The sequence below is a fragment of the Syngnathoides biaculeatus genome, chromosome 10 (assembly GCF_019802595.1).
Source record: "Syngnathoides biaculeatus isolate LvHL_M chromosome 10, ASM1980259v1, whole genome shotgun sequence".
NCBI classification, from domain to species: domain Eukaryota; kingdom Metazoa; phylum Chordata; class Actinopteri; order Syngnathiformes; family Syngnathidae; genus Syngnathoides; species Syngnathoides biaculeatus.
In genome coordinates, this window is record NC_084649.1 from 16,471,522 (window position 1) to 16,485,024 (window position 13,503).

The 13,503-nt window shown below is 39.7% G+C and overlaps 1 protein-coding gene across 1 annotated transcript; it reads right to left on the reverse strand.

Annotated features, from left to right (window-relative positions):
• Nucleotides 1–419: 419 nt before the first annotated feature.
• prxl2b (peroxiredoxin like 2B) lies at nucleotides 420–13,313 on the reverse strand. Its single transcript, XM_061832665.1, has 7 exons — nucleotides 13,173–13,313; nucleotides 11,702–11,906; nucleotides 10,912–10,963; nucleotides 10,304–10,367; nucleotides 10,115–10,190; nucleotides 4,924–5,042; nucleotides 420–581 (listed from the first exon to the last, which is right to left on the reverse strand). Exons 1-7 carry the CDS (start codon nucleotides 13,233–13,235, stop codon nucleotides 555–557), a joined length of 606 nt encoding a protein of 201 aa, XP_061688649.1. The 5' UTR covers nucleotides 13,236–13,313; the 3' UTR covers nucleotides 420–554.
• Nucleotides 13,314–13,503: the final 190 nt, after the last annotated feature.

The window sequence follows — 13,503 nt, forward strand, 5'->3', positions numbered from 1 at the left end:
AAGAAAGTTGGAGCATCGAGGCCAGAAGGTAAGCGAAGCTGCAGTGTTAGCACAGATTAACAGCAATGTCAGCATTAGCTTCGTTTTGGAAGAACATGCAGAACATACAGTATGTGTGTGTTCTACAAAACTGTTGACATAGGAACTGGGGCGGGCAATATATCCGCTGACCTGCAACACTAATTGTGGAATAGGGCGGCAAACAGGTGCATCAAGATGGGAAAATATCTACACTGTACCTCCAAATGTGCTAGGTGTGATTCCCTAGTTCAGCTCTCGGTCATCATGGCTCCGAAAACCCATTGGCCCCTTTGAAAAAGATCATTTGCATGGGACAGGACTGCCCCACCAACACCGAGCAATTTCACATAAAATTTTAAAAAGTGAATATTTTGAAAATTAACAAACTGAAACCAAGATTTTGGAATCAGAAAGTATGGACTTGATTTTATTAACATTGGTAAGATTGACAAAATAATCATTTGTGTACATTCAAACATTTCATCTTTCACCTGCCTGAATGAGATTTTAATCAAACTTGCTCGCCAACGTCCTCATCGAGTGCAAACGTCATCATTGCACTGAAAAAAAAAAAAAAAAAGGTTGTCATTTCTCTTTTTACACCAAGTGACACAATACATTTTTTGTTTTTCCTGCGTGGCCCCTTGTTGGAGAAGCGTCACGGACAGCGGAAGCATGAAATCTGAAAATTTTTATTCGCAAGCTGGAGGACATCGAATACTGTGGCCAGTGCAATCCAAGAATGACGCTGCTGGCAAAAAGTGCACACTTTTTTGCTATCGTCTCATTGTACTTGTTATAAGAAAATAGAGGGACCTTCACAATAAGACTTTTTCGAAGTATCATACCACTGCAGCACATATCAAGTAGAGGTTATTTTTTCACTACCTTGCAAAAGGGTATATTTATATTTTTTCTTTTTCGCTGGGTCGCGGTGTCACATTAGAACCTCGGGATTCATTTTGTTTTAGGTTTCAGATTCATAAACCTCAAATGAGACTTTACTGTCTCTTCCGAAGCTACTTCAGGATTTCTCCCTCCGCATTTTCTGTCCTTTTATTACAAACCTTAACAAGCGGCCACCATTTAAGTGGAATTTTTTAAAAAAAACAAAAACATGGAATCAGAACTTCAAATGCTTTTAAAAAAATCCTCCATAATAAATAAATTAATGAAAAACAAATTGATGACTAAAATACTGTACATGACCTACAGATGCTTTCCCAAACAGTAGGATAAAATAGAATACTTTATTTATTTCCATAAATCCAATCAAAAAGTTACACTTTCATCAACTACAGGTTCAGGGCCTAAAATTGAAATTGATTTTTTACATAATTTGGACTTCCACCTCATAATGTTGACTCCCTAAATACCTGGGCTTCCTCCTACCGTCTTCACTGTCGTGAGATGCCGTATTCGGCTGTGACATTATGTCACCGACAAAGAGTGTAAGTTGACCTGTGTGCTTATTTTCATCCATTTAACAAGCCCACAGTTTCTGAGAACTCAGAGGTCGCCTGTGTTATTCAAGATTCTTTATACTTTTTTGTTTTTTGGGGAATTTTTGTTTTTCATTCCAATTTGCCAGGCTTATCAACATCACTTTTTTCTGTGGTTTGCCAAATTGATAGGGCATTTTTTTGGGGCTGCTTAGTGCCACTTTCTTATTTCACAGACACAAATATGTTACTTTTCTTGATAGCTCTAGAACCCATTTACAAACCACATCTGACATTTTAAAGTGATTATATAACAGGTATGCAGCAGTTAAATCGATAAATATGATTCAGAATGCACCTCCTGGTCTTCAGTCTTATCCGGCGCTGAGACGTAACATCAGGCAAACAGCCTGCTCTGTCGCCATTATGTACTATTATTCCATGCTGCTGTTCCCGTCCTTGTATAGCGCTCGTGCAAGTGACGTGACCATTTTCATGTCGCCATATTGCCAGTCAAAAAGAGCTGCTCGACAGTGTGGGGGACATTGAACCAGAGCAGAATATTCACAATGCCCGAGACTTGTTGTGCTGTTGGTTGTTACAACAGACAAGACAGATATTCAAAGAGGTCATTCCATACAATACCAGCTGAAAAAAAAGGACCCACACAGTACTTTTTACTACTGTCGTCTGTACTTTTGCCTATATGACAAGCCAACAGACATGGGAAAGACTTTCTGTGCAGTGCTAAAAAACTAATCACCTGAGGGGCACCCAATATGTAGGAATACTGCATACTGTGTAACAGCTTATGCCCTGTCACTGAAACATATGCTCCTGTACGTTGAAAACCTACTCGTCATATTCCAAAACGTTGTTCGTCATTGCATATAGTGTAGCGCATTGTGTTTGGCAATTGCCACATCACTTCCTGTAGCTTTTGCGGTGGATAGAGTAACTAATTAATAATTTTTAACAAAGGAATCTTAGGGGGGGGAAACAGTTAAATGAAGGCAACAAATACTACAGGATAGCTCTTAGAGTGAATTCTGGATACACTGTAAGAACAATCACAAATTTGAGGCTTTCTACGGCCTCAAATGAATGACAGGAGACATTTCCAGCACCCACAGAAGAAGCAGCGCTTCACAGAAGCAAAAGTGTGAAGTCGCTCTTGAGAAAAAGCTGAATTTCTTGGGATCAGCCCCTGACCTCGACACATTCACAAAGCTTTACTGTAAGTATGACACCCCTCGCAAAACAACCGCATGCACTAGCTTGTGACTAGCACTCGTCTTCTTTAGCATTTGGACTGCACGGTGCAACAACGACGTCTTTTGTGTTCGGAGAGGACGTGCGTTACTCCTCAGACGGGTCACGGGGAGGTCGGCTGTGCTTTGAAGAAACGAGAGGGCGGTGCCGGTGTGTAACCTGACGGACCTGACTGTCATAGGACAGACTACTGGAGTGTAACTCAACCTATATTCAGCTTGGGCACCCATCAGAATAACCCCACTGCAAATCCATCAAACAAAAATGTCACAAAAAGTAGAAACACTGCAACAGTGATGATGATGATATTTCTCCAAAGTAAAAGATGTTTCCAAATTTCTTATTTTGATTCAACACAAAGACACTACTATTGACATCAAATTGCTAGAAGGCAAGACTAGTGCAATACAAGAAAAAAAAGTAATAAATGGAACAAAATACTATAAAACGTCCATTCCCACTGAGGAGGCACAAGGTAAGTGTTTGTAAGACGTTTATGAATTTTGTCAGAATCATCTTTATTTGCCTAGTACAGTAGAAGCCATAAGTCTACATACATTCTGGAAAAAACACACATTTCATTTTTTGTCCCAGGGTCTGATGCCAAATCAGGCTAAACCTCTCCTGTTTCAGGTCAGTCAGGATCACCAAAATTATTTTTGTCGAATGCCACAATAATGACAGAGAGAATTTCTCATTATTTTCTTTGAGGTCAAAAGTTTACATTAGATTTCCTTAGTATCAAGTAGCATTTCCTTTGAACTGCATGACTTGGGTCAAACGTTTTGGGCTCCCTTCCACAAGCTTCCGACAGTACTCTGCTGGAATCCCGAGTCAGGTCTGTCGGTTGCCTTGCTCGCACACGCCTTTTTAGATGGGATTCCGATCAGGGCTTTGTGATGGCTACTCCAAGACACTGACTTTGTTATCCTCAAGCCACTTTTGAAGCATTTTGTCAGTATGCTTCAGGTCATTGTCCATTTGGAAGACCCATTTGTGCCCAGGTTTTGGCTTCCTGGCTGAGGCCTTGAGATGTTGCCTTAAAGTCTCCATGAAATATTCTTTCTTCATGACGCCATCTCTTGGCAGTACGTTGCAGTTGAACTCTTAATTGAGCTGCTTAGGAACTTCATTGCAAGAGGGAAGAAGCTGTTGGAATACCTGCTAGTTCTGGTTTCCATTGTTCGGTACTGCCTATCCGAAGGAAGGAGCTGTTAGAGCTGGTGACCAGGACGTGGAGGGTCAAAGAGAATTTTGGCTGCTCTTGTTTTAGTTCGGGTGGGTTGCAATCCCTCAAGGGTGCGTACAAAAGTGCTAACAATCCTTTCAGCAGTTTTGTCTGTTAAGTTTTGAGTTTGTTCTTTCTTCTGGCAGCACCAAACCAGACTGTGATGGAGGTGCGAAGATGTTTTTGAACACCAAATATACCAGACTAATGCCTCCGATGGATAAAATACTTTATATTCCACTGGATTGTCATACGCTGTGACAACGAGGTGCTCTCTGTCGACATGCTGGACGTCACGTCAGACTTATAAGAATTTAAATATATAATACCTTCCACTTCTAGCTCAATTATTCTGTGCGAACCACTTGGTCACTCTGCTCTTTTTCAAACAACTCCAACAGGCACAAATTTCGATCAAAATGTTCACATATTCAGAGAGTCGTCCAACTGGCGGTCACGGAAAGAACGCGATTAAGTTTAAGTTATGTCCGCCACAAAATGGCTGTGTTCAACATTTTAGGTCTCCTTTCTTTTTTTCCCCCAAAGCGTGAATACTGCTGATTGGCCACGTACTTGATTCCAGTGTGCGATAACGCGCCGATAACCATCTCAATGCTCTTCCTCCAACCTTGAGGAACCGCTGGCGCAAGAACGATTTTGCAAATAATTCGACTATCTATAGAATCTTGGTAATATAACTACAACAATTCCAGCGAGGTAATGTACAACCCCCGCAAGGCAGATGGGCCGTGTCGGCTAAGTAACAAGCATGATATTCTCCGTGGAGAAGCATGTTGAATGCACGCAGTGGTGCTGACGTAAAACCAAAAGAGACTGACGTGTGGGTTATGACCAACACATGCTTTCCCTGACGTTCCGTTTAAACCCTCACTGAGAATTTCTAATCTCGGTAATCTGCAGTGACAGACACTTTTTCGATACTAACACAAGCGTCCTTACCACTGGCTTCTGGCCCTCTTTTGCGTGGGATGAAATTGACAAAGCTTTTGCAATGTCCTCCAAAGGTACGTAGTCTCCTGGGGAGTCCTGGATGAAGTGCAGTAAGGTCTTTTCTCCTCCTTGGCAAACAGAAATGATACAAAATATGAAGTCCATGACTAGTGGTGAGTCTTCCTAGCCAATTTTAAGAGTAAATGATGAAAAATGACAAAAATGTTGCATTACATAAGCAACCTAAAAAACTCGAACAGAATCGGTTTGCTTGGATGGACGGGTATCGAGCCCTGATATTTAAAGTGACCTCAGGGCTACATTTTTAATGATTAGAGTATCGATAAGCTCCATCGTTAATGGTGCTGTTCATGATCTTGGATAAAATACTCAAATTTGTTTTAGATTTATTTAGGCAATATGAACATTATTTTGAACATTGTACCGCTCCAATCTTGTTTCTAACTTGCAGTAAGATTAGGATACTCGACAATGAAGGATTTTCACAACTGGAGGCCATCCATCTCGCACCACTCAACTATTGTGTGCGCGAACCACACTGCCCATTTTGTGCAGAGCAGAAATGCTACAATATGATTTGTATAATTATTGTTAAACGGCCATTGCGCCATATAACCTTGCTGTATTTACATTGTCAATTTAAAATGTGGGTGGTAGCCAATGTTGAGTTAACATGATTGCTAACATAACATCCGAGCATTTGTTGTGTTGTGATGGCCAGCTACAGTGAAGACAATAAGTGTTTGAACACCCTGCTATATTGCAATTTCTCCCACTTATAAATCATGGAGGGTTCTGAAATTTTCATTATAGGTGCATGTCCACTGTGAGAGAGATGACACCTCTTTGGTCTTGGCCATGTTATAAGTTTGGGTCTTACTGATTGTACGGGGTGGACAGATGTCTTCATGCAGCTGACGATTCTGATTCAGGATAATACATGGAGTGGAGGTGGACTTTTAAAGGCGGACTAACAGGTCTTTGAGGGTCAGAATTCTAGCTGATAGACAGGAGTTCAAATACTTATTTGCAGCTGTAACACACAAATAAATCGTTAAAAAAATCATACATTGTGATTTCTGGAGATTTCTACTTAGATTATCTCTCTCACAGTGGACATTGACCTATGATGAAAATTTCATACCCCTCCATGATTTCTAAGTGGGAGAACTTGCAATATAGCAGGGTGTTCAAATACTTATTTTCTTCACTGTATGACTACTCCATTTTTCACACAATCATACCCTTTCACTCATGCTGAGTTTTGTTATTTTCCATTTGATTGTTCATGTCTGAAGAGGGATCATGGCATTTTTTTCTTTTTACCAGAACAACTTAACACGACGGTCACAGCTTTCAATGCTTGATAGGCACAAGTACCTCACCCACTAATCTGGCATTCAGCACACAACCGCCGACCGCACAGAGACGGTGCTCCAAGTGATTGACAATCATTGTGGAGAGAGAGTGATACGATCAAAAGTGTGGTTGAATTTCTCGAAGGTTAAAGGAGACAATGCACGGCGCTACAAGTGCGCTTGTTCATTAAAGTCTAAATTACAGTGCTGGTGCTGTGCTTATGCTTGCAACCAATATGGTTGCCTGCGGGGCCCATTCTGTAGCAGGAGAGCCGAGACGTGTCTTTCGGTTACCATGTATAGATCATTTTACACTTTAGACTATGTGAGTCCCAGATGCACATGTAAAAGATAAGTCCCAGCCCTGGAACAATCACTTCCTCTAATTTACCGTAACAAAATATAGTAATAGCAACCCCCTGCTACATCACGGTTCTTCCTTCATGGTCCCGCTTTCTTGCCGATTTTTATCTTTAATACTGTTTGTACAATATTTTGTGTTATCCGTTGCTCTTCCTCTTCGGCCTGCCTTGATAGCAATTTTTTTAAACCCACTTATTTTCCCGAAAACTTTCAAGATAAATGATGTTATACATTAATTGTTTGTTTTTTTTGTATGCCACATATATAATGATATTACAGCATCATAGAGAATTGTATGAATATTAAAAATTCAATACTGGTAATCAAAAATATTACCACAGCAGTGAAATATTCTCATTTACAAAATAAAAGTTGGGGCTGCATTTCACACTGAGAGGAAATACATAAAAAGAGACTTATATGTGTTCAAATAAAGTGCTGAACTTGAAGTTTGAGTTTCTCCTTTTCTTTTTGAATCTTGAGAAAACAGTGAAGTCTCAACCAATTTAAATTGAAGTGATTTAGAGGTTATATTTTTTTCAAAATATTTTTTGTTTTGATTAATAATGGAATTTCACATATTACATATAATTTTAATAAGAGCTCCAAGTAGGAACTCCCTTCTGAAGAGTACAAACAAAAAAGGCTGGCAGTTCCATTTTAAGCGCCAATTGTTCCAAATATTCTCTTCCTTCATTTTCCGATCTTTGTCAGTGTTTAACCCAACCTACATTCTCTCTCTCTCTCTCTCTCTCTCTCTCTCTCTCTCTCTCTCTCTCTCTCTCTCTCTCTCTCTCTCTCTCTCTCTCTCTCTCTTTGGTCTGCGCAGAGTCGGTGATTTTCGGTAATTACTGCCTGCGATGCAGATTAGATTGGCTAAAAGGGTGGCAGAATTTGTGATTGTTTCTTTTGTCTCCCTTCACGAAAACCCTCCTCTGTTTGGGTACATAATGAAGATCAACTCTGATTTTTCTCTGGCCACATTATCAATGTTTTGTTTTGTTTTTTTTACCTACATGACTTGAAATTTTGCCACTGACATAACAACAGATTGAATGCAGATTCCCCATGCTTTTTGTGTCCCTGATCATTTTTGTGCATCTAGGATGCGGGACGCGCATCAAACGAGATCCCTGCCGTGTTTCGTGACTCTATCAATAAATCTAAGATAAACAGACTAACTTCCCGTCATGTAACAGTGAAATAAATTACAATCCTTTATTTCAAGGCCTATGATGCCGCTATATGTTAGTTAGTAGTAGAGGAAGATACTAGCAGTAGCAGCTAAGTCGCAGAAAAATGGCAACTGCTCAATGTGTTGAAGAAAGACAGGTTTGCACGTCCTGCCGTCATGCCATAAATGAATCTTGGTCCGCTACAGATAAAAAAAGAATAAAATAATAATAAGGTGACATCTGTATTGAGGTTAGAGCAATACAGCTGTGGAGCACATTTAAATTCAAATGTTCAGTAATGGATACATACTTTATATAATTTTGATATTATGTTTAGGACCATAAAAGTCTTTAAGATGTTTATGAGTATGATAGAGATTAAGAAGAGTGTGGGAAAAATTAATGTGAGGAAATGGGGAGATTCATTGTTTTAAAAAGCACGAATACCACAAAAAAAAAAAAAAAACAGAGACACTAAAAAATAAACATGATTGGCACATCACAAAATTCAGCTATGGGAGGGGGGCAGCTGTTCCCGGGCCAAAGAGCTGCAATAAACAAGGGATTATCCATCCATTTTCTTAGCCGCTTATCCTCATGAGGGCCGTGGGAGTTCTGGAGCCTATCCCAGCTGTCAACGGGCAGGAGGCAGGGTACACCCTGGACTGGTTGCCAGCCAATCGCAGCGCACATGGAGACAGACAACCGTCGTAGTCACAATCACACACACACACACAGGGGCAATATAGAGTGTCCAATTAATATTGCATGTTTTTTAGGATGTGGGAGAAAACCGGAGTGCCCGGAGAAAACCCATGCAGGCACGGGGAGAACATGCAAAGTCTCCACAGGCAGGTCCAGGATTGAACCCAGCCGGGACCTCAGAACTGTGAGGCCAACGCTTTCCAGCTGAGCCACCCTGTCGCCATAAACAAGGGATTACTGTAGTGGAATTTTATTAAAGTCAAAATGCTTCCCAAAAAGAGAGAATATAACCACGAGCACCACTCTATGGTTTGGCTCGGGTTTATGTGTTCATCCCAGTAATCAGCAGTAATCCACTGAACGTGTCGAGTCTGTCAGAAATCAAAAAGACCACCACTCCACTCTTCACTCACTTTTCTTATGGATTATTTCTGTCTGTAAGTGATTTTGAAGACTTTTCACGTGTAATGTACATATATGTGTGAGCTGAATGATAGTGTTGACCTCAAATGTATTCTTATGCTTTACTATTGGAAACCGTCAAACATAGGCTAATATTGTTGGTGACTCACATTCTGTACACTGCATTTATACCACACTGCACCATGCATTGAAAGGATGTATAAATCAAATCCTCATTAACGAAAATAAAATGCATATCAGTACAAAACAATCATAATAATAATAACACTTTTTTCTCTATACCATCACTGGTACCTTCACAATGAAAAGGAAAAAAGCCAATGCAAGACAGGCCCAATGTGATGAGGAAAAGCTGATAAACTCTACTATTGGATGGCTCTCCCAACTCTCCCACATTGCAATTTTTTGTTTCTTGCAGCACAGTCAGCGTGGACTATTTGTTGAGGACCGCCCTCTTGTGGAAGAACTTCAACATACCACACCATATAATTTAACAGCTGCACAGATGCCTTTAATCAGTCCCACAGCAATTTTTCCGTCATTTATACTGAAATCTCAAATTGTCAAATGCCTCGAAGGTTGTGCAATATTGAGTGTAACAAAAAGTGTGCTTTAAAAGTAGCATGACGCCGTAGTGCTTAGGACATCTGTCTCACAATTCAGATGTTCCGGGTTTGGACCTCAAGCTTCAGACTTCTTTTTGGAGTTTGCGGACTCTCAAAGTGCTTGCTCTTTGCTCTGTACTTCAGCTTCCTCCCACATTCCAAACATATGCAATTTAGGTCAATTGAAGACAAAATTGTAGGCTATATGTGTGACAATGTCTTTTACTGATTCCATTACTATTCCATTTCATTACCATTATTCCATGTATGGCATGCATGTTCAACGGAGGGCGTAGTTCGGTTCTATCATACAGAAGTTGATTCATTTTGCTATTCTGCTATAACATTTAAACCTTGCGAAGAGTTAAAGATTTTATGAGTAATTACTTATATGTAAGATTTGTGTTGTATTAGAGTGGTCAATTTATTTTTATTCTTGAATACCGTCACCTGTACGGTTATTAAGGGTTATTAATGGTCCTAATATTTGCAATGGGAAAACTATTTTTAAAGATTACAATGCTTGTGAACGTTTATCGTTATGGTGTACCTTTAGCTACGATGAGCATGCCTCCACTTTGGAGAAGGTCTCCAGAAAAGTTGCCCTGGATGCCATCAGCGTTGGCCTACGTGTGACGTAGAAATGGAGACAAGCATCAGGACATGTTCCAGCAACTGCAGGACAATCACGCTGGCGTGCCAAAAAAACAAACAAACAAAAAAAAAAAAACACAGCTACCTTTGAAGATACTTCTCGGACTTTCTTCCCCAGCCCGGCGGGAATCACGCTCAAGGCTGTGTACCTGCAAGTCAATCCAAGGAGGGTATCATTATGTTTTTAAAAGGATATTACATCTATGGTTCAAGTGACACATTTAGAGAAAGAAATTGGGTATGTGTCATGGTAGCATAATTACAAGATGGAGGAGGGGTGGGGGGGTTCCGCCCACTTTAACTTAAATTCAACATATTTGCATTTGGTGACTGAAAACTGTTTTGACTCATTTTTGTAAGTACAGTTTATTTTGTTAGCTTTCATCTGCAATTCACTGTAGTTGAATCACACATTTACATTATTTTATTCCTTTTCTCAGCTACAGCCCTCCCCGTGACCCTCATGAGGATAAGCGGCAAAGAAAACGGATGGATGGATGGATGGATGGATGGATGGATAGATGGATGGATGGATGGATCTAAACCACTATTTATGGTGTGGTATCCTTGGGTTCCCATGAAAGGAGCTTGAAATAATATTAATTAAATTTTATTATTTTTATGATTATTACTAATCATTATTCAAGAGAGAGAGTGAGTGCAGTGAACCCAGTTAAAATTGAATTGACTCACCTTTTAAAGCCCAAATCTTTGTAACATTTCTTTTGCTCATCGATGTAAATTGCTAAAAAGAAAAGAAACCTTCTGGTTATCAATTTCATGAAATTCACACAAAACCTTTGCCTTGTAAGACGTCACCAAATCTTGAGACTTCATTTCACTAGAAGATGAATTCAATAAGCGTTTTGCTTTTTATATTGTTGGTTTTTTGGAACACTGCCAATGAAGGATACAAGTGATGCCTACGAGGAAAACTGTGATGAAATCCACAGGGCAGCTGCGTCAAAGCAAAAAGTATGTTGCATTAAATTACCCTGACAATTAAAATGTATCTAAAAAGTCTAAGCAATTGTAATGGAGTAAATGTACCAATGTTACAACACCCCTCTGTCAAAGATACATTTTTTTCTTTGATTATTTTTAAATCACCCTAAGGAGAATAGCATGAGGATAACCACAAAATAGGAAATGGATGTCTGAAAGTGATGCATGCGTCTCCGTCCTGGCTACTCAGTACAATATGGCGAAACATCCAGTGAATGGTGAGTCCACAATGTTGTGTTAACAATGGGACTACTGCTCTGCCGTGAATTGAAAATATTCTGTGAGTAGTTGTCACTACAGCCACAAAGAAATTTCATTATTGCATATAGAGGCGACAAGATGGAAGCAAAGCACTACCTTTGTCTCAACAAAGCTCCTCAGTTCAACCTAGTTCTCTGATACGGTGGTCCTACGACATTGTACCAAAGTTATACTTCTAAACGACAGTCACAAGTGTGCCCCAAAAAATGCTACTTACATCCTTTAAAGAATCCCAACTTCTGGAACTCCTCAAGGCCAAACTCCTCGGGCCCAATTCCCACCAGTGCCACGCCGTTGGCACTCAGGTCAGGCTCCATCTTGCTAATCTCCGCTGCCGTCCAGCGGCACACCTGGCAGCCGAAGCGGCGCAGGAAGAACAAGACCACCGACCTGTCCTGCCACAAAGACTGCAACTCCACACTCTGTGGAAAAAGAAAAACGACAAGGTCAACTACCACTGTCATCTGTTCTCAGTGTTGGGAAGTACAAATACTTAGTTCCTTACATATAATTCAGTAGTATTTTTTGTATTTGTAATTGAGTTATTTTATCATAATTGTTAAGTTGTTACTTTTTTTCAATTTTAGTAGATTTTGACAAATTAAAAAAGATGCCCCTGGAGAGAGGTAAAGTCAACTGCGATTGAGATCTTGATTTGATTTAAGGCAGAAAAAACACACAAAATGGAGTAAATAAACCAGCGAGCATTCAGGAGAACAGATTCAGAGAAGCAATATATTAATGGTATCAATGGTCTTATTTAAGGGGATGTTTTTGATGTTGTTGGCAACAAGAATAACATGTGGTGAACGTAATTCAATCCCTGTTGCTATTTTTCCACTGGATATTTGTGGATAATACTGTACATATTTTCTTTTATCCAGTTATTTGGGGTTGTGTTTTTTATAAATAAAGCAAAAAGTTGAGAGAATAGATGACATCATGTTATTTTTCATTTCCTCACCCACTAACAATTAATAAGTGAATCTACAGGGAATCAGATTGATAATAGAATCGGAATCGTGAACGTGTTATCTTGTACCAGCCTAAAAATCACCATCTTCTGGCATTGAAAAATTCTGGGTTTAATCAGCAAAAACACATACAGGCAAGGTGTATTTATTGTTGTTTTACAATTACAAGTATTAGCCAACATGTGTTTTTTTTTCTCATTTTGTTATTAACAAGGTAATTACACGCACATTGCAAGTCAACAATAGAGGAAAACGTTTTTTTACGTTGTGGCCATTAATTAACAGAATCGAAATATACATAGAAATCCACTGACATTTTGCCCTTTTGCTATTCCAGAGTTTGTACCTTTTTTGAAGATTTACTTGAAGAAGTCGAAGCAGCACTTCTACTTTTACGATTTTCTAAATTATAACGATCATTATTTCTATTAAAAAAAAAAATATCTGTACTTCTACACGCTGAATACTTTTGCATCCTCTCAACTCTTCCTTTGCAGGTGAGCAAGTCACCCCGGAGATACAGTTGAGACCAAATAGCAACAGGAAGGAAAATGGTAGCAATAAACGACAGTAGGTCTCAAACCTGAAGCCAAACACCCCAAGGGAGTAGCTAGGTGGGTCCAATCACTTTAAAAAAATGACAGTACATAATGGTAATACGACCATAAACATTTTACTCGATAGAGTTGATATTCTATTACTTTTAAATCTTACATCTCCGGTGTCCGCGCTCTTCAGGAGGTTCTTCCCGACGCGAGCAAGGTCGACGCTGGCCATGTTCTACGACAAAAAATGGAATTCAATGAAGGATCCAGTGCAAGCACAACTATCATGCCGTTGTTGCAAAACAATCACTTCCTGATACGCCCACCGAGGTATATCGTCCAATCGTTTTAGGACAGCTAGGACGCCGGCCAATCAAAATGGAAATAAGGCGACAAAAAGAGGCGGGACATTGTCAAACCAGTAAAGACAGGGCAAAGGTGAAATTGATTATGACATAAACATTTTCACTCTTCCATGCCCTATTTGCAGTACTTTACTA